The 27047-nt window shown below is 42.1% G+C and overlaps 1 protein-coding gene across 4 annotated transcripts in view; it reads left to right on the forward strand.

The window, feature by feature from the left end:
- Window positions 1-27047, forward strand: part of LRRC28 (leucine rich repeat containing 28) — a 50733-nt gene that overhangs the window by 13076 nt on the left and 10610 nt on the right. For 3 of the 4 annotated variants that reach the window (XR_011601042.1, XR_011601041.1, XM_070953625.1), the window contains exons 6-7: window positions 18286-18492; window positions 23559-23661. Coding sequence is in view for 2 of the 4 variants with exons in the window: in XM_070953625.1 (XP_070809726.1) it covers window positions 18286-18492; window positions 23559-23661 (310 nt within the window). In the remaining 2 variants the exon portion in view is untranslated. The remainder of the gene's footprint in view (window positions 1-18285; window positions 18493-23558; window positions 23662-27047) is intronic. The other variant, XM_070953626.1, reaches the window with a different exon arrangement.

Raw genomic sequence — 27047 nt, forward strand, 5'->3', positions numbered from 1 at the left:
TCAGGAAATTTCTCCTCATTTCTAGGTTGAATCTCTCCTTGGTCAGTTTCCATCCATTATTCCTTGTCTGGCCTTCAGGTGCTTTGGAAAACAGCTTGACCCCCTCCTCTCTCTGACAGCCCCTCAAGTATTGGAAGATGCTATCATGTCTCCCCTGGTCCTTCTCTTCACTAGACTAGCCATGCCCAGTTCCATCAACTGTTATTCATGACTATTTGTCTGTAATGTTTTACTTAGTAATGGCCTTTTCGGTATAAAAGATGCTTGCTTATTTTATCCTCCATTTATATAAAATATGGGACATTAACCCTTTTTCTTCTTACATGTTGAAATCTTTAGGTATGTGATATTTCTGACTCTTAAAAAAAGATCGCTGGTTTTAACCATTAAAATATCTGTCGATGTCGAACTGCTGATTTAAAATCAGATTGCCTGAGGTCCCCTAACTTTTCCTTTCTCCAAAATGTTGTTTATGTATTTATCCTCTGCTGCTTGTAGTAATTCATCTCTGTTGGGAAAATTGGCCCCTAAATCTGCTTCTCTGAGTCTTCCGAAGAGCCCTTTCTGGTATTGCTTTGCCAGCAGTTCCCTAGCAGGTTTCATGCTTGCAAATCTTCACCTATAAATCCCTTTTAAGGAAATGCTGTGAGTCTCGTAATTGTGAGTAAACAACTAGATATTCCGATCTACTCTACTCTGGATTTTTCAGAAAATCAGACCAAGTCTTAATTTTTTTTAGACTTGAAAATAAGCACTTGGGGCTTATTTTTGAGATGGTCTTATTTTTTTGAAGTGCAGCAGGCCAGACTCAGTGAGCTGAAGGTTCAGAATAGAGGCTTTTTGGTGAACGGGAGGACAATGGGGAGGGGAATCTTCCTGCCTGTCATCCATTCCTCAAGCTCAGCACAGACTGAGGGAAGGATGGCAGGCAGGAAAATCCCCCTCCCCATTTTCCTCCCATTCGCCAAACAGCCTCCCGCAAGCCTCCCAAAAAGAGGGAAAAAGTAAAGCAGCTGGCCACGGAGCTGCCGCTTTCGGGAAAGGGACCCAACAAGCAGAAGCATTGCGCCCAGAAAGAGAAGGGCAAAAGCAGTATTTGCGTTGCCCCAAGGGGCCAGCGGGCTGTAGCTGCAGCTGGACAGTTTCCCCCCCCCCCCCCCGTGCCCTGCTGCCACTCATGCTGGCCATGCCCATCCCCCAGACTTATTTTTGGGGTAGGGGTAATATTAGGCCCACCCCAAAAAAATTAGAGTTGGGCTTATTATTGGGGTGGGTCGTGTTTTCAGAGAAACACGGTAGCAAAGAGCTGGATGCAGCTTATCACTGCAGTTTTATCATCATGAGCCTTGAGCAAGAATGCAATTTCATGAAGAAAAAAGTATATTTTTTAGAATTTAAATCGCATCTGTTTTAAATACCTTCCCAGGTATTCCCAGACCTGGTACTACCATAGTACACAATTGCTGCAGGAGCTATACTGTTTGCCAGGGGATTTCTAAGAACAATTCAAGATGCCTTCAATGGCTCAGGGCAAGAATATCTAAGAGATTGCTTTTCATAAATAAGCCTCTACTTACCACGTGTCCGTAGTGGGATAGCACCTCCAAAGCATTTTGCTGAGGTAGCACCTCTCCAATGGAACAAGTTCCCTTCAAGATTAGCAGGGTCCCCACTTTAAGGAGCTCTGGCTTGACTGAAGTTAATAATCACATCAATGTAATTATTATGTCAACTCGCAAAGCATCCCTGGTCTGTTCTCAAGTTGCCATAGGCCAGAGGGGATGGGAAGCCAGCAAAATGGCACAGCAGCCAAAGACAGATGTGCATTCCATGCTTATCTTTCTCAAGGCTGTATCCCAGGATTACCTACAGCAGCCAGAGGGGAATGACTTCTACAACCGGTGAAATTGCTCCGTTGGTGAATGTGATTGATGACAAACCCTGGGGGGACGGGGAAATAGGATCATAATTGGAGTGTAAATTAAGTAGGATCAGAGCTGGCTTCACTTGGGAATGTGCCAACATGAAGCTCCTAATAAATAACTGGATTTCTTTTGAAACTTGGCTCAAGACTCATGATTTAATTCGGGCAGCGGTTGGAACCCTGACATATTAATACACTTGTATTATTTATTGTTGGGTATATTATTGGGCGCGGTGACTCAGCAGTTAAACATGCTGAGCTTCTCATCTAGAAAGCTGACAGCCCGGGTTCAAGAGTCAAGCGCCGCGCAATTGGGTGAGCTCCTATTCTTGCCTCCAGCTCCTGCGCATCTAGCAGTTCAAAAGATATGCAAATGCGAGTAGATAAATAGGTACCACTTTGATGGGAAGATAACAGCATTCCCATGCAACTTTGGCGTATAGACTTCCTGGCCACATGACCATGGAAATGTCTTTTCAGACAACAGTGCCTCTCTTGGCCAAGAAATTGACATGAGCACTGCGCCCTGGACATGACTGGACAGGGAAACCTTGACCTTTATATTATCTGAAGCAGTAGATAAATTGTGCAATTAAATAGAGAGAGATGATTAAAACGCTCTTAGAAGAGAAGCTGTTTTATTAGGAGAGCAATCGTATATTAATGTTGAACTCCCACCACATTTTGGCATGCCTGCAACATGAATGTTCTCTCAGATAAATGTAATGACAGCCAGCATGCTAGTATTATCATTCTGTCCAAACTCGGATTCTAATCAGTGCAATTTTAAAATGTGTAAAAGTGGCAGCTGATTATCTTATAGCCTTCTGTTGATGTTTGTTACAGAAGTTGGAGCCCCATCAAGAGTTTTATTTTTCTACAAGTAAAAAAAATATTTTTTTTCAATAAAAATGCCTAGAACTAACTTTTGGCATTTTGAACTTATGAACACATACTTAATAGATAATTTTTTAAAACATCTGACAAGATTGGAGGTTCTGGATTATTTATTTATTTATGTATTCTATTAGACGTTTGTGACTTATAAAATGTACAAGTTGTAGCATCGTGCAATATTTAATTAAAGCAAGCTAAGTTTACTCAGCAAGCCTTTGGCATTAATTATAGATTTAGTAATTGAAAAGCTTCATGTTTTGCCAACTTTCATGGTAAATGAATTAAACAGCTTTGGCAATGACTTCCACAGTAAATTTCTTCTCAAAATATCATCTATATTGCAGTCTAAATTTAGCTAAGAATACCAGGTCGTGGCCCCAGTGTCTGGTCCTGCAAAGAACAGTGTTGATGTTAATAGTTGGTTTTCCATGTTACCTTTCAGATATTCTGAATTTGTTAGGTGAAGGAACTGTAATCAGTTGTTTTCCATATTCCAGGTTTAATTTTGTAAGACAAAAATCAACCAGGAATGAGGACCCAGATTATGGGGGCAATAAGATGACTTTGTATAAATATACAAAAGTATGAAGGTTATTGCTTAACGCATTGTAAGCCGCCCTGAGTCTCCAGAGAAGGGCGGCATATAAATTAAAGCAAAAAAAAAACAACAATAAACTAAGGACAAATTGTTCTCACATGCCCTAAGTCCGTGATGGTGAACCTATGGCACGCGAGCCGTTGCCCTAGGTTGCCTTCACCGTGCATGCGCACGGGCCGGCCACCTGATTTTTGGCTGGGCACGCCCACGCTGCCCCTCCCCTCCCAGGAGTCTCCACATGGCCCGTTTTGGATGCCAGGTAAGTACAGGGCTCACATGGAGGCTCTGGGAGGGCGAAAAACAGGCTTTCCGGAAGTCCAGAAATGGGCTGTGATCGCCCTCCCCAGGCTCCAGGAAAGCCTCCGGAGCCTGGGGAGGATGAAAAGCAGGCCTATAGGGCCTACCGGAAGTCCGGAAATGGGCTGTTTCTGGCCTCTGGAGGCTTCAGGGAGGCCTGCTAGGCCCAAAAGGGGGCACAGGAAGGAGGCGTGCGCAGGGGCAGGGCATCGCAGGGTGGGGTGCGCAGGGGGCATTGCAATATGGGTGTGGGCACATGCGCACACAACCCCCCCACTGCGCTCCCCCCACTTTTGGCACGTGATGGCAAAAAGGTTTGCCATCACTGTCCTAAGTCATAGTTGGCATCCTTAATATGTTATATACATAGAATCATTTTTACCATCCCATGCTTAAACATCAGATTTCTCCTAATATATTAGGCTTCCTTCTTTTTACTGTGAAAGCAGTCTCTAACAATGTATAAATGTATTGATAATTCGTTTAAACAAATTGCTATATATTTACATGAAATGCCTTACAGGAGCGGTTAGTGAGGAAAATTAATAAAGTTTTCCAGACTAACTTGGTTTGGTCTCATTTTAGTATCTTAATGATCATTCAGCAGGACATTATTTTTCTTTCATGGCCCGTTAAATATTAATGGGCCGTGAAAGAAAAATATCTTAATATTTTTCACATTAAATATTAAAGTGGCTTTTTTCTGATCATTTTGGAACTTTGAATTTAGCAACGATCCACAAATAAAAGTTCTAATCCTTATAGGGCAGGTTTTTTTTTTTTTTTTTACAATAATGCATATTCAAAAGTGATAAAGGTTCACAGATCTATCCCAGCAAGTAACTTTATCATTTCTCTATTTTATTTGTGTAAAAAAAGAATTCCATGTGGATTTGCATTAACAAATCAATTTGCAGCTAAAATTAATATTGGCCAGAATCTCAAGATTTCCTTCACATACAGAAACGGATAATAAGCAGCCTCATTGGGAATCCTTTCTGGAGTTGTCACGGGTTATATAAATACAGAATTATTTCGATTCCAAAAGATCTTTGCCTAGACCTCATGGGGAAAAAAAGCTATTGAAATCGTGATAGAATTTTTTTGGTTTGAGGACTTTACAATTAGTAATAGCAATAGCACTTAGACTTATATACCGCTTCAAAGAGCTTCACAGCCCTCTCTAAGCAGTTTATAGAGTCAGCCTCTTCCCTCAACAATCTGGGTCCTCATTTTACCCACCTCGGAAGGATGGAAGGCTGAGTCAACTTTGAGCCTGGTAAGATTTGAACTGCCAAACTGCAGCTAGCAGTCAGCTGAAGTAGCCTGCAGTGCTGCACTCTAACCACTGAGCCACCTTTTTCACTTTTTTCCCTACAACACTGTCAAATAATTTACTAGGACTGTATTACTATTATTCTTCTCTTCCTTACTACTGTCTATCTCTTCCCACTTACTACTATAACCATGTTGCTTGTATCTTTCAATTATATTGTTTTATTTGTTTCCTAGTATGATTTGATTGCTTATTTGTACCCTGTGACTATCATTAAGTGTTGTACCTTATGATTCTTGATGAATGTATCTTGTCTTTTTATGTACACTGAGAACGTATGCACCAAAGACAAATTCCTTGTGTGTCCAATCACACTTGGCCAATAAAGAATTCTATTCTATTCCATTCCATTCCATTCCATTCCATTCCATTCCATTCCATTCCATTCCATTCAAGAAAGTGAAGGAACTTTGTGAATTAAATGTCACATTTCTTGTTTGCTTACTCCTTTGTATCCTTCAGACTGTAAAACACTAGTTGACCTGTTAAGGAAATACAGAAACAAAGAACAGAGTTGGGGGAGGGTGTCTCTGTAGAACAGACTTCCCCAACCTTTCTTGGTTGGCAGCCTGGAGGGGCAAGCGCCTTTACATGTGCAGGCACATACGCAAACGGGGCCGTGGGTGATGCCAGCATGAGTGGTGGGTGCGTGTGCACATGTGCGTGCACTGGCCAGCCATTCATGCGGCCCAGTGGCCAGTAGGCCATGGCTGGTAGTGGGCCACGGCCCGCAAGTTGGGAACCCCTGCTTTAGAGCAGGACTTCTGCATTAAATGGTGTAAACCTATACATCCTCTTTAAATTTCTTTTAATGTGGAACCCTTTCACCCAGCCTACAGTGTCATTTATAGATCTTTGATTGGGAAAATTATGCACCGATTAGCGTTTCCTCAAACGTTTCTGCAAATATTAACTCTTATTATCATGTATATATCCGCTGTTGGGTCAGTATAGAATTAATCATTCTATGTCTGCTTTCCCATTCAAAAGAGCAAATCATTTCCTCAGTTTAAAAAAAAGACATAAGGGAAGAGTTAATTTATTTGTCACTTTTCTCAATAATTTTCTTACTCTATTACTCCTGTGATGCTGTATATAGTTGATCTACAATGTCAATCTGGGTGATATACAGACATGCATAAGAAAAAAATGCAATACAATAATAACAGTTTAGAGTATGTTAGGAGTGATATATCCTACACCAAATGGATGAACCCATTTCGGAGAGGGATTCACCAAGAGGTCAGAGAGAATAATAGAGGGGAAATGTAGATGTTAAAAATGCTGAATAGGGTAAAATTGGGAACTTTATCATACCAATGGGATCTTAATCTACTTTTACGGAAATATTTGAATTCTAGAAAAGTTGCGTTGGTCGGTCACATGCTCCAACATCCCTTGGGAAATGCTAATCAAGTGAAGCTGTAAAGTTTTTTAATCTCTTGCTGACGTGTAAAGCTATGTGTGCCTTTTCAATTTTCCTTTCAAGCATTAGCTTTATCAATGGGCTGTTGGCTTTTATGGCTACATTAGCTGTAAAATGTAATTTACCAGCAAACATAATTGTTTGCAACTTAATTACTGTCGTGTTCAAACATAGACGTTATTGCTTTGGATACTTTTTGACGCAGTGAGTAAGGAATGCGAGACAACAGTATGGTTTGTTGGAGTTGGGATAAAACGTAGGGCATGAACCACACAGATTTCAGAGCTGCTTTGCATAGAGTCGGAAATCTGAAGATAAGCCTTGTGATAACCCGGGGCATGGCACGAAGGCAACACAGCCAGAGAGTCCCTTTATTTGCCCCCAGTGTCCTGTTTACTCTCAAGCCTGGAGAAAAACTCTCCCGCAAACCTGCAGCAGTTTCTGGCTGCAGATACTCCAGTCCAAACGCTGTAAGCAGAATGGCTGCAATCAATCACTCCAGCAGGCCAAGATCATGAGTCCCAGAAGCGAGGAATAATTCCCGCAAGACAAGATAAGCACGGCACTAATTCAAACAGTCAGGAGGAATGCCAGGAATGCAGGCCACAACTCTCAACACTAGATGAATTCAGTGTTTCTTCCTGACAAATGCCCCTCCCAACTGCCTCTCCTTTAAACTCCATCCCCAGGTGTGCTTTGTGAAGGGAATTGGGGCCCTTTCCTTCCTTGTAAGCCACGTAACCCACGATGCTCTCTTCTGGATTCTTCCCTGCATGCCCTAGGATGAGGAGGGGGCTGGGCCTTGGTTTTCATCTGAACCCCTCTACCTTGTTCTACCTCTCCCCTCCTCTGCCCAGCCTGACTTTGCCCTTCCCCAGTTTCATCCCAAATTGTATAGCTAAAAGTCTGTAGAGATTCTCAGTCCTCCATATCATGGTCGTCCCAAAGGTCCTGTCTATCCTGTTAAAGCTGAAGAAGCTTCTTGGATGAGAAGCAAAATGTCTTCAAAAGAAAAAACAAGAAAGTCCAGTTGCCTCCTGAAAAAGCACCTTTGAGGCACTCTCAAATGTAGGAATGTGGTTCAATTCAACTCAAACCTTTATTGTCAGTGCACAACGTATGTACAATGAGATTGGTTAGTTGGGCTCACTCTTAGTTTTCTTCCACAATTGTTCTAGGCATCTTTTCATTTGTTCTATTTTCCATAGTTCCTCAGTAAACCAAGTGTCAGGTTTCGATGTCATCTCAAATAAATTGCAAACAATCTTTGCTGAAATATTCCACTTATTGAGTACGACAGATCTGGCCCCGACTTCGTCGTAGCCGATACTAACCCTCTGACCCCCAAACCCTTCCCTTTCCGTTCCCCAATTCTCAACTTCTCATTGGCCATCTTCCAAGTCAGTCTCCCCAGCTTCTGACCTCACTCCCACAGGAATGTTCCCCCTCCCATCCCATCTCCTAGGGAATATTATCTACAGAGAAATAAGTAGGTGAAAAGTCAAGCCTCGTCTTTTTATGGCAGCATCAGAATGCTGACACCAAGTAGATTACTGGGATCAGTGAGGAAAGAGGTTGTCGCGGGTAATCTGGTCCAATGCTTTCATCATCTTTGGGTTCCACAGATATTTCAATACACAAAGCAGAACTGCCTTACAAGATTGCTTGGGAAAATCCTCAAATGCCCAAAAATCCTTAGAAAGCCCAAAGGGTTCTTTAGCTGCCTGGGTTGGATCATTTTACCCAGTCCATTAATTAATGTTATCAATTGGCCTATTATTCCAAAAAACAAGTACACTGACTTTCTTTTCGGTACAGCCTTGATTCAGTGGTACCTTTCAGAAGCTTGATGGAGCAACCCACAATAAAAGGGGATTTTAAAAATTTGCAATTTTCAAACTCACTCTATTATGCTGCTTAACAGAGAATCTTTTCTCACTTCCTCATCGCCGTTGTCAACCACAGTGAGGAAAACAGTTTTGCCTTTCAGCTCCGTTTAATCCTAAGGTAAATGGTGTGAATTCTTCCCTACCTCTTATCAAAAGATACAAGTAAACACAATCGTTATTTATTTTTCTTAATGGATGCTACAAGTGTGGGATTTGACAACTCCTGGCAATACACTTAAGAGTCAGCAAGCTGCCTTGAGGAAACTTCACTTGAAAAAAGTGTAGCATACATTAAATCTTAAATAGATAGAATTATTTATTGGCCAAGTGTGATTGGACACAGAAGGAATTTGTCTTTGGTGCATATGCTCTCAGTGTACATAAAAAGAAAAGATACAGTCGTGTTTGTATTTGTAATTGAAGATGGCTTTTTATTTGTTTTTTTTATATTTGTTTAAAAATAAAAAAAATTCAAAAAAAAAGAAAAGACAGTCGTCAAGAATCATAAGGTACAACACTTGATAGTCACAGGGTACAAATAAGCAATCAAATCATACTAGGAAACAATCAATATAAATCGTAAGGATGCAAGCAACAAAGTTACAGTCATGCAGTCATAAGTGGGAGGAGATGGGTGATAGGAACGATGTGAAGACTAATAGTACTAGTAATGCAGACTTAGTGAATAGTTTAACAGCGTGGAGGAAATTATTTGTTTAGCAGGGTGATGGCGTTCGGGAAAAAACTGTTCTTGTGTCTAGTTGTTCTGATGTGCAGTGCTCTAATAATAATAATAACTTTATTGTCATTGTATGTGTATACACAGTATACCCATACAACGAAATTCACTTAGCACCCAAAGACCAGGTCCAACACACATTAACAATCCCCAGACACACTCCCACCCACCACAATTCCCCACCCCTAAACCACCCAAACATCTACCCAACAGCCCAAGTAATACTGTCCAACAGCTCTTTAGTTCATTGTTGATTGCAATTATAGCTCTGGGATAAAAACTATTCAGAAAACGTGTGGTCCGAGTTTTAATTGTTCTGTATCTTCTGCCAGAAGGCAACAGTCCAAAAAGATTGTAAGCAGGATGGGAGGAGTCTCTGAGAATGTTATTCAATTTTCTCAAACAGCGAGATTCGAAGATGTCATCCAGGGCCGCTACAGAGCTGCTCCCATACCATGCAAGAATGCCGTATGTCAGGACACTCTCAATGGTGCTGCGATAGTAGGACAGAAGTAATTGCTGAGATAGATTTATCTTCCTGAGCATTCTCAGGAAGTACAGACTCATCTATGCCTTCTTCACGAGCACGTTAGCATTCATAGTCCATGAGAGCATCATTTTGAGGGTAGGAGTTGAAACAGTTTATGTCTAGGATGCAAGGGGTCTGTAAATATTTTCACAGCCCTCTTTTTGCCTCGTGCAGTATACAGGTCCTCAGTGGAAGGCAGGTTGGTAGCCATTGATTTTTCTAACCTAATTTTATAACCTTATAAAGTATTTTATAATCTAATAACTCCACAGCGAGATGGGTGGCAAATAAATGTAATAATACCGTTTCCCCCAAAATAAGACATCCCCTGATAATAAGCCCAATCAGGCTTTTGAGTACATGGCAATAAGGTCAAGCACTTATTTCAGGGTTCAAAAAAATATAAGACAGGATCTTGTTTTTGGGAAAACTCGGTTGTAAACAAATTATGCCACTACCTGGCTTGTAAACCTAGCCCGAACTTTCCAGATAGTTAAATAGATTTCTTCTTGTGAATTATGACCAGTTGTATAAATGAACATAGGGAATCTGGAAGTCTGAAGATGGTGACAATCTATTTAAAATGAGGTAAGACTGTTTGGCATAGCAGTGCAAATCACCAGTAGTACCAATAACACACACACTATGACAACTTAATTATCGGAACAGCAAAGACATTGTCATGTTTTGTTATCATAATCTCTTCCTCCTGATTAATCATAATTTCCTAAGGCAATAGTGAAAGTTAGCGTTTATAACAGAAAGAATATTCACTTTGAAGCGCCTTCTGCATAAACTCCAGCACTAATCCCTGGTAGCTTTTTTTCTTTGATCTCGACCACGGCAAAGCTTATTTTGTTATTAAGCATGTTGGCTTCCAGTGATCCCGCATCCTCATTCAATAAAAAGGCATTCTGAAACAAATGATGGAAGTATCTTAGAAGCAGAACGAAAAAAATGTGGTCTTTTTTATTGCTGGAAGCTTCCTAAGGAGGTGCACCACATTTTTTTACTTGCCATTTTTCATCAGGCTTACCCTCTGACTTCAGTGTTCTAGCCACAAGACAGATTGTACTAAGTTTCTGCTGCTCAGAGAAGCTACAAATATCATTTCCCCAAATCTAACATCTTCCAGAACAGGGGTTCATAAACTATTTGTCCCAATGACCACTTATGGTCTCCAATAATGTCATTAGTTACACACACACACACACACACACACACACACACACACACACACAAATATTATCCTTCGCAGTAATTTAAAAACCACTGCTCAAAAAGTACTAGAATTCAGCACCTAGAATTCCCCAATCAGCTCTGTATTTTGAGAGGGGAGCCCAGAGTTCACCCATAGATGTCACATGTCCCCCTTAAGGTCAGTCTGATTGATAGTGAGTTTATATATATTCTCTTCTCTGTATAACAGTGTATTGACACCACATAACACTAATTTAATATCGCAGGAAGTCTTGAGATTTAAACATCCCTTTCCAATTGTCATAAATATGAGTGAGTTGCCAAGTGTCTGAATTTTGATCACGTGACCTTGGGAATGCTGCAACGGTCATAAGTGTGAAAAATGGTTACAAGTCCCTTTTTTTTGATGCCATCGTAACTTCAGTCACTAAATGAACTGTTGTAAGTCAAGGACTACCTGGCGAGGATTCTGACTATGCTACCGGTTCTGGCCAATCGTGCTCCATGGAGGTACAGAATTAGAAGTAACATAATTCCACTTGTCCTAGAGGACAGGTAGGTTTAAGAGCAGTTCAGCCCTTGTCTCTCTCATGTAATACCCTGAGGACGGATTTTTATCCTGACCTATTTTATTTATTTTATTTTTTATTATTTATTTTATTAAATTTTTATACCGCCCTTCTCCCGAAGGACTCAGGGCGGTGAACAGCCACAAGATAAAACACATAAATACAAAAATTTAAAATGAATTAAAAATGAATTAAATAATTTGGCTGAATTAAAATACCCCATAATTTAAAAAAATTAAAATTTACACTTAAAAAGGGGAGAAGATTTAGGCCAGGCCGGCTTGATGGAATAAAAAAGTCTTAAGCGCGCGAGAGAAGGTGCGCAGATCCGGGATCCTCCGTATCTCCAGGGGGAGCTCGTTCCAGATCGTAGGTGCCCCCACAGAGAAGGCTCTCCCCCTAGGGGCCGTTTAATTTCTAACAAAGACCTAGGCTTCATTAGAAGTTAAACAGCACAAACTTAGTCCCAGAAAACCTCTTTAATTCATACAGCTGTAAATTACTTTCATTTACAGTCTGCAAGACTTGATAAACAGTCTTTCAGAGGAAGGTTATCAACACCCACCTATCTCACGTGGAATGCTGCCAGAGAGCTAATTTCCAGACGCAGGGCAAAGCCAAACTTGGCACAGAGTCACAAACAGAATTTTCAAATCTTGAATTGGCCAGATGAACTAATCGCTTCCTGCAAAAGCTCACGTCCCGCTTGCTTCTCTTTTATGTCTTATGAGAGGGGCCAGTCATCTCCAAGCCTTACTCCCAAGTCAACCCTGTTTCCTAAATTGTTCCTGTCTCCTGGCAGCTCTGCGCATGCGCACACTGGGAACAGGCTCACGCTGTTCTTCTGCCTCGCTGATGTCAGACTCCGGAGGCGGCAAGGAACTACCAGATGGCCCTGGCTCCCTCTCTGCCTCTGACTCAGAGCTCTCGTCCGAGCCTTCCCCAGACTCCAGGATTGGCCCACGTTCCTCCCCAACCTCCTCACTGTCCGAATCTGCTGCCAGCTCTGCTGGCCGCTAGAGGGCCACAACAGGATTGCACTGTCTGTCTTGGATGTCCAGCATTTTGGCGTTCCAAGGATAAGAAGAAGTGGGGATATTTGAAGGACTCTTCTGGCTAGACAACAAAGATGAAGAATATCTCAGCCTCTCCCTAAGAGTTGGGGAGAAAAAAAAAACTATATCTTGGCCTGCACTGCTTCTGGATCTTTGCCCAGTTTGCCAACTGGCAGCTTTGAAGGATTTGAACTGGGCGGTCCCTGCCACTAAAAATAGCCTTGCAACCGAGGTGTTGTGTCTAAAAATAGCTGGGCCTTTTGCTTATCCGTCTGAGGTTTGGGTATTATGTCGGCTGCGCTCTTCATGGTCTTGTGCTGCTGGACAGGCTTTGGGATGACTCAGAAGGCTGATCTATGTCCGTAATAAAGATCTGATCTGATTTGACTCAGAAGACTTTATTCACCCAACTTTTTCTTATTTTTTTTTTATCAACTAATAGGAGAGATGCTTTTTTCCCCCACTTTCTCCTCTAAAAGTTACTATTATTTTTATTTTATTTTTTTGGATGGGAGGGAAAAGATTGGAGTCTTGTTTTTCTTCCTTCAAATCAGAAGCAGATTTGTTCCTTTCGAAGCTAGCCTCCTCCCTCCTTTTTTTCTATCCCAAAAGTGCTTTTTCCAAAAGGCAACCGGACTTTCTCTGAGTTTGTTTGTTTCTTCTTTGAAAACGTTTCACTTCTCATCTAAGAAGCTTCTTTAGTTCAATCCAGTCAGAGCTGAAGAAGCTTCTTGGATGAGAAGTGAAACATTTTCAAGGGAGGGAAAAAACACCCCAAGAAAGTTCAGTTGCCCTTTTGGAAAAAAGCACCTTTGGGACAAATTTATTTATTTATTTATTTTATTTTATTCGATTTCTATACCGCCCTACTCCCGAAGGACTCAGGGCGGTGCACAGCCAGACAATAAAACACATCCATACAAAATTTAAAAGTAGAATAAAATCAAATTAAATAGTTTTGGCTCCGACAAATTTAAAACCCCGAACTGTTTAAAACCAATTTTAAAATTGAATGTATAAAATACTAAAAGATATTTAAAAATTGAAAATCTTTTATGAAAGAGGGAGAAAATTAGGCCAGGCCCGCCTGGTGAAATAATAAAAATGTGACCAGGATGATAGAGAATCTTCACAGACATCTTTTTTTTTATCTTTTTTCTTGTTTTGGTAGAAAGACAAAAATAGTTGTCTCTTCTTAGCTCATTCCATGGGTTTTCTCTGGTTTTTTTTTTTTTTTTTCCTAAACTCATATCTTCTAGTCGAGTTGCCAAATTTGGTTAGTTCAGTAAACAAAACCTTTCCTTCATTCTGAATGTCGTGTTTTGCAAAGAGAGTTCATGAAAAAAAATTCATCTATTGCCTGAGATCCTGGGCTTCTTCTGAATTTAATAGAAACCAAAATAGCCCAACTCCCACACAATGTATATCTTTAAGTTCCTCAACAAGCATATTTGCCATTCTGTATAACTTTGTTTCAGTCAGGTGGAAAATAATACACAAGTAGTCCTTGGCTTACAATCATCCGTTTAGTGACCATTCAAAGTTATGACGGCACTGAAAAATAGCAATACCACTTAGCAATAGCACTTAGACTTATATACCGCTTCACAGGGCTTTGCAGCCCTCTCTAAGCGGTTTTACAGAGTCAGCCTATGGCCCCCAACAATCTGGGTCCTCATTTTACCCACCTCAGAAGGATGGAAGGCTGAGTCAACCTTGAGCTGGTCAGGATCGAACTACTGGCAGTGGGCAGAGTTAGCCTGCAATATTGCATTCTAACCACTGCACCACTGAAGAAGGAAGGAAAGGAAGGAAGGAAGGAAGGAAGGAAGGAAGGAAGGAAGGAAGGAAGGAAGGAAGGAAGGAAGGACAGACGATAGCAATAGCACTTAAATTTATATGCCGCTTCACACTGCTTTACAGCCCTCTCTAAGCGGTTTACAGAGTCAGCCTCTTGCCCCCAACAATTTTGGGTCCTCATTTTACCCACCTCGGAAGGATGGAAGGCTGAGTCAACCTTGAGCTGGTCAGGATCGAACTACTGGCAGTGGGCAGAGTTAGCCTGCAATATTGCATTCTAACCACTGCACCACTGAAGAAGGAAGGAAGGAAGGAAGGAAGGAAGGAAGGAAGGAAGGAAGGAAGGAAGGAAGGAAGGAAGGACAGACGATAGCAATAGCACTTAAATTTATATGCCGCTTCACACTGCTTTACAGCCCTCTCTAAGCGGTTTACAGAGTCAGCCTCTTGCCCCCAACAATTTTGGGTCCTCATTTTACCCACCTCGGAAGGATGGAAGGCTGAGTCAACCTGGAGCCTGGTGAGATTCAAACTGCTAAATTGCAGGCAGCCAGCAGTCAGCAGAAGGCTCATTCTTAATTTGTGGCTATTTTTCACATCGGTGTTGTAGTATCTCCATGGTCACATGATTAAAATTCATGTGCCAATAAGATGTTTGGCATCTGGTTCACATTTACATGACGATTGCTGTGTTCCAGGGTCAAGCGAAGTCAGTGGGGAAGCCAGATTCACTTAACAACCATGTTACTAACTGAACACCTTGCAGTGATTCGCTTAACAGCTGCGGCAAGAAAGGTCGTAAAATGGGCCGAAACTCACCTACCTACGTTGCTTTAGTAACATAAATGTTGGGCTCAATTGTGGCCGAAAGTGGTGAACTTATCTGTATTCATTTAAAGTACCTTTCTGTCTGTGTCCCATACCTGCTCCTAAGTTAGAATTAACTTTTAAGTTAATTAAAGAATTACGTTAAGTCCAAAAAGAATAGAAAAAGCAGAATCAGGAAGTTGAAATTGACAAGTTGTGACACTATCTCTGAGATACTATGAGCCGAGGTGGCGCAGTGGTTAGAGTGCAGTACTGCAGGCTACTTCTGCTGCCTGCCGGCTGCCTGCAATTTGGCAGTTCAGTTCTCACTGGTTCAAGGTTGACTCAGCCTTCCGTCCTTCCCAGGTGGGTAAAATGAGGACCCAAATTATTGGGGGCCATATGCTGACTCTGTAAACTGCTTAGAGAGGGCTATAAAAGCACTGTGAAGCAGTATATAAGTCTAAGTACTATTGCTATCTCCTCCACCCCACTCATTTAAATTTGTTTAAAAACTTTACTCATAAACTTTCCTTTCTCCTACTTTTCTATTATATAAACCTTTGCAATTGTATCTCACCTGGTTCCTTTCAATTATCCTGTACTGCATACCAGCCTGCTAATGAACTGTCATTTTTTCCTTCCTCTCCCTTCCCCGTTCCTCCTCCAGCACCTGCAGAACAGCCCCAGATCTGTTCCTATCTTCTAATTATCATAACACAAATGCCACTGTTTTTATTGTTTCTGTGTCTTGAAATATTATTGCATCCAGTTAAAATGGTCCCTCATTCCCCCCCCCCCCCCGGGGATTTCAGTTTAGAATTTTTGACTCCTGGAGCTTCACTTTCACCATAACACAGCCAGTGCGAACCGTCCGATTTCAATTAAGATGCGATGGCTATGATCTTTATGGCAAACCTTGCAGAAAACTTCTTTTTTTTCATATTGTTTTTCGAGTGTTTCCCATTTAGGGATATGTGGCTTTTCCCTATGCCTATTCTTTTTCCCCATTGTGTCTAATGGGGCTTCAAATTAAGAGAATTGCTTGCTTATTTGTTAGGGGCAGCGATCATAAAATCAGTTGGCATGGCAGAGACTACAGCATCTTCTAGAATCTAGTTGTTAACTGCGAAGAAAGTCGGAAACGAATCTTTGTTAAATGTGCTACACCACATTTTTACTTCAGAAGAATAGCAATAGCACTTAGACTTATATAGCGCTTTACAGTGCTTTACAGCCCTCTCTAAGTGGTTTACAGAGTCCACCTCTTGCCCCCAACAATTTGGGTCCCCATTTTACCAACCTCGGAAGGATGGAAGGCTGAGTCAATCTTGAGCCTGGTGAGATTCAAACTGCCAAATTGTAGGCAGTCAGCAGAAGTAGCCTGCAGTACTGCACTCTAACCACTGCGCCACCTTGGCTCAACCTATTCTTGGTCTTCTAAGTAGTATAAAGGAGGTCCAATCCTTCAGCCATCTCCTCCATTAATGTTATTCCTTGCTTGATGGTCTCCTTCCTCCATCTTTTAATTCAATTTTGTTCTTGTGTACCCTCAAGAATGTTTGTTCTTGCCATAAAACTGTTCCTAGATCTGAGTTGGTGGGCTTGGGGTACATGTCCACTCAGAGATGTCCTCATTCTCTTGCTTAGTCCAGTCAGCAGAAGTAGCCTGCAGTACCGCACTCTAACCACTGCGCCACCATGTCTCAGAATCTCAATAGCTTCCTAGAGGCTACCCACGAATAAAAAAAATCTTACCAGCTTGTGTGAACCTTGTAGGAGGAGAGCCATATTAAATTATAATATCCAAAGACAGGAGGAATCTGGTAGTATTACATTTTATTAAAATGCAAAGCTTCCATGCCTGCAAAAGTTTAGCCTTTTTAATAAAATTTGCTAGCTTGAAAAGATGCTACCGGATTCCTGATTTATGCAGATCCTGTCAAATAATTCATTCCATAGTAATAATAACATAGGTCAATCACAACTTGTGCCTTAGCCATAGCAAATCCTCCTGTGGTGCTTGGTGATAGATTCAGTGGATGCTGCTGCAACTCCTATAATGCATATATAAATGCTCTTTTTAAAACTTTGAATTGGATTTTGAATTAAACTTGGATAGCAATATTTGAGGGGCTGCCACAAGGAAGAGGGGCCAACCCATTCTCCAAAGCACCTGAAGGCAGGACAAGAAGCAATGGATGGAAACTAATGGAGGAGAAGCAACCCACAGCTAAGGAGAAATTTCCTGATAATGAAAATGGAATGGCTTGCCTCCAGAAGTTGTGGGCTTCATCACTGGAGTTTTTTAAGAAGAGACTGGACATTCATTTGTCTGGAATGGTATAGGGCAGTGATGGCAAACCTTTTTGCTGTTGCATGCCAAAAGCAGGGGGAGCGTGGGGGGGTCATGTGCATGCGTGCCCACATCCATAATTCAATGAGCCCCACCCCCCATGCACATGCATGCATGACACACACACACACACACACCTGTGTGATCCCCGCTTTTGGCACGTGATGGCCCGGTGGGCCCATTTTTCACCCTCCACAGGCTCTAGAGGCTTTCTTGGAGCCTGGGGAGGGTGAGAACGGCCTTCCCCATCCACCCTCCGGAAGCCCTCCGGAGGTCAGAAACGGCCCGTTTGCCAACTTCCAGTGAGCTGAACTAAGGCAATATGCATGCTTAATGCATTGTAAGCCGCCCTGAGTCTCCGGAGAAGGGTGGCATATAAATCAAATTAAAAAAAAAAATACTCGCGTGCCCACCAATATGGCTCCGTGTGCCACCTGTGGCAAGTGTGCCATAGGTTCGCCATCACGGGTATAGGGTCTCTTTCTTGAACAGGGGATTGGATCTCCAAAGTTCCTTCCAACTAGCAATGGTTTTCACATTATGTTACTACCGGTTTGCCCCGCGTGCACGCTCGCTTCATACGCTCGTGTGCCCGGTTCCCATGGGCCTGTCTTCCACACATGCGTTCAGCCTTCCGCGCATGTGCTTGGCTCATGCACGCACCTTCCGTGCATGCACCCGGCCTGAAAAACGTGCCTAATAGGATGGCATAGAGCCGCCGTGATTTCTGCTACCAGTTCAGGTAAACCAGTCCGAACCGGCTGAATACCACCTCTCCTTCCAACTCTCTTATTCTGGATTTTTCTTAAGATGTTTCTAATAAACTATGAAATGTAAAGTTGTTGATGTCGTTGTGTTTGCAGAGCTTGGAGACCTTAAAGAGCTGCAGACGCTGGACATCTCAACCAATCATTTGATAACCTTGCCTGAAAAACTGCACATGTGCCTCTCTCTTCAGTACCTCACTGCTGACCAAAATCATCTCTGGTACGTCCCTCGCCATCTTTGCCAGCTTCCCAGCCTCAATGAGTTGTCCATGGCGGGAAACCAGCTTGCATTCTTGCCTCTTGGTGAGTGCCGCTTTGGCTATTGGAGAATTAAATTCTCAAATCTATGGGCAGGGGGCGAGCTACGAAAGGGGACAAATGGGATCATTTTCATATTAGAAAACAAAAAATACCTGATAGATAACTAATCAAAGTCTTCCAGTTTTACGTAGTTTGGGTTTATACATTATGCTAAACCGAAGTTTGCTTATATGAAACCAACAATTCAGTGGGCTGCCAGAAGACCACCGGGAGCCAGTGCAGCTCGCGCAGGAGAGGTGTTACATGGGAGCGCCATGTCGCTCCCATAACCACCCGCATGGCCACATTCTGTGCCAGTTGGAGCCTCCGGGTGCTCCTCAAGGGAAGCCCCAAGTAGAGAGCGTTAGAGTAGTCCAGGTGGGAAGTGATGAGGGCATGAGTGACCGTGTTTAAGGAGTCCCGATCCAGAAAGGGACGCAACTGGCGAATCAGGCAGACCTGATGGAAAATCCTCCCGGTCACGGCCGTCAAGTGCTCTTCTAAAGACAGCCGTGAATCCAGGAGGACGTCCAAGTTGTGAGCCCTCTCCGTGGGGGCCAGCGATTCGCCCCCAATAGTCAGCATCATTTCCATCAGTCCTGAAGGTCACTTTAGGGCGGGAATTCGAGTGTTTTTTTTCCCCTACAGCATGCCTCTCTTTCTTTCACCCTCATTTTGGAGGAAAAGCAAAGCAAAACAAAAACCAAAATCACAGCATCAAAGAATCTGGTCAGTTTGCTGCCAAATTTCAGTAGCGTGTTCTTGGAAAGCTATGCGCCTGCAAATGTGCTAAGGACCACCTGCAGCTTTTGAGTCGCCCACCCTAATGTAGGACATTGCTATGCCAGCCCATATGTCTCGAGGATGAGTGTATTAATTCTCCTCCTTTTTTAAAAAAAAAAAAATTCACACACGCATAAAATGAATCTCTGCATTTGTTAATGTGGCTTACTTTATTATCTCAAAACGCATAACTTTTCGACTTTCACGGTAGGGTTAAAAAAAAAACAAAACCCAAGGCAGACATATAAGACCTTTTGTTCCACGTTCAGCCATGTGGAATGCAGATGCCGGTGCCTTGGGGACAATTTCTTTAAAACTATAGTTGAATCGGGGTTTGTTTAGGACTCGTGGAGTTTGTTCAAGTGAAAAGTCTTTGATCTCCCACGCTAGGAGGAGAAAAATGGAAAAGTTGCAGACGAACCGCTTTACTGCTTTAAAAAGTTAAAAAAAAAAAAAACTACATTCAAACTTCCTTTTATGACTCCAGATGCTACCTTCCTTTTTCTACAAAGTCTGAAAGGAAGATGTTTAGGAAAAATATTTATTTTTTTGTGTGTGTTTCTCGCATGATCTAAGCCCCAGAGCTCACTGTAACAGCATGGCCAAAAAGACATTAAGAGTTGTTAACCTAATTTTGCGACGCTTCTTCTCCAGTAACATTGTACTGGTAACCAGGGCATAAAAAACCTTCGCCAGACCAATTCTTGAATACAGCTCGTCTGCCTGGAATCCACACTATATATCGGACATTAATACAATTGAGCAGGCCCAGAGGTATTTCACGAGAAGAGTCCTCCACTCCTCTGCTCACAATAGAATCATTATGCCACCAGGCTTGAAATTTTGAGCTTGGACAACCTGGAACTATGCCGCCTATGGTCTGACCTAAGCATAGTACACAAAATTGTCTGCTACAATGTCCTACCTGTCAACGACTACTTTAGCTTCAACCTCAATAATACTTGGGCAAACAATAAATAGAGCCTTGGTACTACAGTGGTTTAAAGCACCCTGTTATTAACACAGCTGCCTGCAATTTACTGCTGGTTCGAATCTCTCCAAGGCTCAAGGTTGACTCAGCCTTCCATCCTTTCTAAGGTAGGTTAAATGAGGACCCAGTTTGTGGGGGCAATAAGCTGACTTTGTATAAATATACCAAAGGATGAAGGCTATTGCTTAACGCATTGTAAGCCGCCCTGAGTCTCCGGAGAAGGGCGGCATATAAATCAAATAAAAAAAAAAAAAATACAAACTCAAGGTAAACCGCTCCAAATTCGATTGCAGAAAATACGACTTCAGCAACAGAGTGGTCAACGCCTGGAATGCTCTACCCGACTCCGTTGTTACGTCCTCAAACCCTCACAGCTTCAACCTTAAACTGTCTACCATGGACCTCACCCCATTCCTAAGAGGTCTGTAAGGGGCGTGCATAAGTGCACCAGCGTGGCTACCGTCCCTGTCCCACTATCCCCATTTATTTGTACTCATTTCCTATGTTCATGTCCATGTTTATACTTATACCTGTTATCTTGTACATGTTTGACAAAATAAATAAATAAAATAAATAAATCATAGAATCATAAGGCTGGAAGGGACCTAAGAGGTCAACCCCCTGCTCAAGGAAGCATACCAGCTCAGACAAATGGCTGTCCAATCTCTTCTTGAAAACCCACAAACTCCAGGAGGCAAGCTATGCCATTGATTAACTATTCTCACTATCAAAAAAACTTCCTCCTTGCTTCTAGTTTGGATCCCTCTTATATAAACTTCCCCTTATTACTTCTTGTCCTGCCCTCTGGTGCTTTGGAGGCTAGGTCCATCCCTTCTTCTCTGTGACAGGTCCTCAAGAAGCCAGTTATCGTGTCCCCTTCTGTTTGATAGACTACCGCAACCATTTGTCATAGAATTCATCTTCCGGATCCTTTATCATCTTTGTTGCTTTAAAGTTTAAAGCTTTAAGGAGAAGAACCACCTTCAATCAACTTATATATTTCTAATAATGATACACGTTTATATTAAATTGCGATCTGTCATTATTCAATTATTCCATGCTTTCTCTTGTTATTGCTTTTGTTTTATTATATAAAAGTGTATACACTAATATTCCCCCTTCTCTTATTTCTAACTCTTATTCTAACTTTTAATCATGTCACCCTTTATTAAAAAACATTTTCTTTCTATCCTACCTAACTTCTAATCATGTCACCTACCTAAAAAAGAAAGAAAAGAAGGAGAGAGAAAAGGAAAAGCAAGCCAGAACAACAACAAAAAAAGAGAAATCATCTATCCATCGTCTCTTGCCCGCTTCAATACTTTAATTGCTATTCCTTTTTTTGGCTTGCTTCCCATATTCCTCTCTTGGATCTTTATCTCTGTCATCTGCTTCTTGGCTTCTCCCACCTCTATGATTAATTCTGTTAGTTTTATTTGTATTAGAATGTACGACACCCAGGTGCAAAACTGTTCACGCGTTGATATGTTTGTTAAAAAATCAAAAACTTTAAAAACCAAGGAGGAGAGCCACAAGACAACTATTAAGTTTTTTACATTTCTAACATTGAAGTAGTCTTTTTGTGGTTTGGCTTGGCTTCTCTTGGCTCAGCTTTTAAGTCATGAGGAAGTTTTCGTGAGAAAGGAACAAGCAAAAGATATAATGGATGTGTTGATACTACAGATATGTATACCATGGTTCTTAATTGCTGAAAGTTTGCAGCTATAGAGATTTCTCAGAGTGCACTAAAAGTGGACCATCCGGGAAAAAAAACCCCAACTATTTCTTGTTTTATTTTTAAATGGGTTTAGGCTGCCGTTTCACAGCCGCATTTTTAGAAATCTTGTAACACTTGAAAGTTTTATTGGCAAAATTAAATTTATACCAACCGTAAAAATACTAGCTTAGAAAGAAAGAAAAATGCAGCTTTCCGTTAGGGTGGTATATCGCAACTTGGCAAATTAAGTTCTGATGAACTTCCAAAGCTTTTGATTTCCCACCTGTTTCGCTTAACAACCGTGTGACTCACTTAACAGCTGCAGCGATTCACTTAACGGCCGTGGCAAGAAAGATCATAAAATTGGGGCAAAACTCACCTAACAACTTAGCCATGGAAATGTTGGACTCGGTTGTGGTTGTAAGTCGAGGACTGTCTGCAGTGATGAAATCCAAATTGTTTTACTACCGGTTCGGTGGGCATGGGTGTGGTGTGGCTTGGTGGGCATGGCTTGGTGGGCATGGCAGGGGAAGGATATTGCAAAATTTCCAATTTTTTTATTTTTTTTAATTTATTTTATTATTCATATTTCTATGCCGCCCACTCTCCGAGGACTCTGGGCGGCTTACACCAAAGACAGTATACTAAATAGCATATTGCCCCCTAACAATCTGGGTCCTCATTTTACCCACCTAGGAAGGATGGAAGGCTGAGTCAGCCTTGAGCCGGTGAGATTTGATCCGCTGATCTGCTGAACTAGCAGTCAGCTGAAGTAGCTGCAGTACTGCACTCTAACCACTGCGCCACCTGGGCTCCCACCCCACTCCTGGGGGAAGGATATTGCAAAAACTCCATTCCCACCCCACTCTGGGGCCAGCCAGAAGTGATATTTGCCAGTTCTCCGAACAACTCAAAATTTCTGCTACCGGTTCTCCAGAACCTGTCAGAACCTGCTGGATTTCACCCCTGACTGTCTGTACTTTTTGGCTGATCTCAGTGAAGCAAACTGTCTCCTGGAGCTAAGAAAAAACAAACAAACCAAGAACGTCGTAAATCAAATTGTTTCATTTCATTCACAAGTTCCTGCATGCACGCGCGCGCACACACACACATACACACACACAAAGAGAAATGCAGAGGAGTGTTCTTTTATTCTTAGCCATGTCACTGTTTTTCTTGGAATGAAACAGCCTTGCTTAGTCTTGGCAGCCTTCTTGAAAAAAGAAAAAAAAATCATAGAAGAAAACTGGAACTCTGCATTGTTCTTTTTCCAGCCATTTAATGAGACTTCTGTTATTTCTTGTGGAAAAAAAAATCTATTTGCATATATATTCCCAGACAGAAACGTGGGAATGAGGGGATATAATTTTCATTGCAGAACCTGTCTGGTTATTACATGGTTTCCATTTATTTAATCAAAGGGTTTTTCTAGCGTGCTCAAATGGTAGGCATGTTCACTGACACGCCAGGAAGGTGTGTGTATGTATGTGTATGTGTGTGTGTTATGTGTTTGTTTAAACATGTCTGTCAGGTTTAGACTTATTACTTATTTTCTTTTTTAATGTTTCTTAAATCCAGATTTAGGTCGTTCCCGGGAACTGCAGTATGTTTATGTGGATAACAACGCTCACCTTAAAGGTCTCCCTTCTTACCTTTATAACAAAGTCATTGGTTGTAATGGGTAGGTACCCACATTTAAATTAAGCCTACAAAGATGAATTGCAATGGATCCTTTTGTCTTGTAAATCTTTTTCCTAAATTTTATGTTGGATTATTTAATCCGTTGAATGACAGTCCTATGCTTTGAAGGAATTTACGTACAACGGCTGCTCCATTCAGTTGTATTAAATCTCCTGCATTAATTTTCTCACTATTAAATGCTCGTAGAGGTTAGCCCTGCCTCCTGTGCTGTTTCTTGATCTTCTAAGACAGGGAAATCTTGAACTTGAGACTTAGCATGAATAAAATAGAAGTGTTGAGATAAACCTGCATTTTCCCATAGGTATTTTTATGGTAATATTCTCTGTGCTTTGCAACGGTTCTATGGATTTCCAAAAGTCATGTATTGTATAGAATGATACTGGTAAGTGCCTAAAATGGCACCTTCCAGATCCAATAGAAGAGAAATCTCTGTAGCTCAGGATTGAATGATGGGAGTCCTTGGTGCTCCCAGAGCTTAGTTGTCTACTTGAAGGTGTTTTATTACCCAACTAAGTAACATCATCAGTGCTAGAAGGGAGTGGGGTTTGTGGAAAGGAGGAGGAGGAGGAGGATGGTGAGTTCCTTGGTGCTCTCTGAGCTTGGTTATCTGCTTGCAGACATTTCATTATCCAACTAAGTAACATCATCAGTGTTAGAAGAGGATGGAGTTTGCTCTTTTTGTTGTTGTTAGTTGCAAAGTCGTGTCTGACCCATCGAGACCCCATGGACAACGTTCCTCCAGGCCTTCCTGTCCTCTACCATCCTCTGGAGTCCATTTAAGCTCACGCCGACTGCTTCAGTGACTCCATCCAACCACCTCATTCTCTGCCGTCCCCTTCTTCTTTTGCCCTCAATCATTCCCAGCATTAGGCTCTTCTCCAGTGAGTCCTTCCTTCTCATTAGGTGGGCAAAGTTTGCTCTCTATTTATATAATATACAAGTGGTTTGCCCCATCAGTCTATGAAGATTCTCAATCATCCAGGTCATGGTTGTCCCAAAAGGCAACTGGACTTTCGTGTTTTGTTTTGTTTTTCTTTGAAAACTTTTGGCTTCTCATCCAAGAAGCTTCTTCATATCTAACTTCCTGGTGGAGAAGGATTTATATTCTTTACAATCACCTGGTCACTAGTTCTTTGAAAGTCATTGAGCCCACTTGGGGATTTACTTGTCTCCTTCAGAGCCACCCGAATTAGAGTAGAAACAGGTATGGAACCTTTTTGGGGACTGCTGAAAAGACTGCTTTGTAAACAGGACATAGGTGAAGTTGTATCCTTCTCCTCTGTTGAGGGAGGGAGGACTGTTCAGTCTTAACACAGATGGCCTCTTTGACTCTTCTTTTGAAGACAGCAAAGTTCGCATTCTGGACAGAGGGAAGCACTGGTTTCTTGCTCATGAGCCGTGATGGCGCAGTAGTTAAAATGCAGTACTGCAGGCTACTTCTGCTGACTGCCAGCTGACTGCAGTTTGGCAGTTCGGTCCTGACCGGCTCAAGGTTGACTCAGCCTTCCATCCTTCCAAGGTTGGTAAAGTGAGGATCCAGATCGTTGTGGGGAAGATGCTGACTCTGTAAACTGCTTAGAGAGGGCTGTAAAAGCACTGTGAAGCGGTATATACCGGTAAGTCTAAGTGCTAAGCGCTAAGTGCGCTTGAGCAAGGTTGACTCAGCCTTCCATCCTTCCATGGTCAGTAAAATGAGGACCCAGACTGTTGGGGGCAAGAGACTGACTCTGTAAAACCACTTAGAGAGGGCTGTGAAGCACTGTGAAGCAGTGTAGAAGTCTAAGGGCTATTTCTTCTCCTCCTCCTTCTCCTCCTCCTCCTCCTCCTCCTCCTTCGGCTGACTCTGTAAACTGCTTAGAGAGGGCTGTAAATGACTGAAGCAGTTTATAAGTCTAAGGGCTATTGCTATTTTCATTTGAGCATTTAAGATGGCTCCGATGGCAAACAACCAAGCTCAAAACCAAGAGCTTCACACCTTCCCGGTCTTTTAGAATACACTTCCCAATGCTCCCAGTAGCATTCTGCAATGGGGAACACAGTTTAGCATGTCTGGAGGGCGATTAAAGTTTTCTTTCTTGCCTCCGAAAAGTGTATTGGATACCAGTTGCTTGCTTTTCGTATTAAGACGGGCAATTTTGTAGTGAAACGTATTCCCTCAGCAAACAGAATAACATGCCTCTGTTTAATTTGGATTGATTCATAATTTGAAAAGCATCCTTCTGTATGCTTTAGGCACTGCTGGCAGAACCTGAAAGCGTGCACATGAGATGACATGGCAACTGCTGGTATAATCCCCTTAGGTCTGAATTGCCTTCTGTCAGGTGATTCTGTAAATAGATCAGCGAGTCCTGCTCACATTGGACAAAGAGAGATTTCTATCTCCAGCAGTTGCATATTCATAAACACCAGCCGCAGAAGTTAAATCCTGAGCCCTGTTGGGACAAAAGCGCTAGAAGTGGATCTGTGAAAGATAAATGGGTCCCGGCTTCTGCCAGCGGAGAGATTCCGTGTTCTTGGAATTGTTGAATGGAAAAAAGGATTACATTCCAGTGGAAACATCAACATTAAAACAAGGGACAGCTCAGGGGTGAAATCCAGCAGGTTCTGACAAGTTCTGGAGAACCAGTAGCAGAAATTTTGAGTAGTTCAAGGAACCAGCAGATGGCACCTCTGACTGGCCCCAGAGTGGGGTGGGAATGGGGATTTTGCAGTATCTTTCCCCTGCCACGCCCACCAAGCCACACCACGCCCACCAAGCCACATCCACAGAACCACTAGTAAAAAAAAATTGGATTTCACCACTGGGACAGCTCTTTGTTTTTGATGGATCATGAAAATGAATGCGTGTCCTTGTTTCTCCATTCAAAGCAGGCCTTGAAGATTGAGAAAACGTCACCTAAACGAGTGCTGTGTTACTTCTTACCCACTGCAGTTATCCTAAGGGCTTAAGGGGGGAAAAAAACATACCGTGTCAAATTTGGTGTCATTTGTAAGACTTTTTTTTTTTTTGAGAAAGCAGTTGAATTGCATAAGGGTCCCTTCCTTAAGGGAATGCCACCCACTGAGACCACAGGAATAAAGACTCCTGTGGAAGAGCTTATTATAACAAGATAACCAGCCTTCCTCCTATCTGACTGGATTTCCAAAGAACACAGGTTGTCTCTCAAGGGCTTTGAGAGATGTGGCAGCCCGCCAGGTACGGTGGTGGCATTAGATGCTGATCAAAGTGATGCAATACCTTTTCGCCACCTGGAGCACATGGCAGTCTGTGGCTTAGAATGCCAAGTATGTAAGTCAATAAATATATATACCTTTAACGATCCGAAACGTTGGTTGCTAGATCCAGTGCAAAACCAAATTGCAGAA

The sequence above is a fragment of the Pituophis catenifer genome, unplaced genomic scaffold, assembly GCF_029215685.1.
Source record: "Pituophis catenifer annectens isolate HBS135680 unplaced genomic scaffold, rPitCat1.0.hap2 SCAF_14, whole genome shotgun sequence".
In the NCBI taxonomy this organism is placed as follows: domain Eukaryota; kingdom Metazoa; phylum Chordata; class Lepidosauria; order Squamata; family Colubridae; genus Pituophis; species Pituophis catenifer.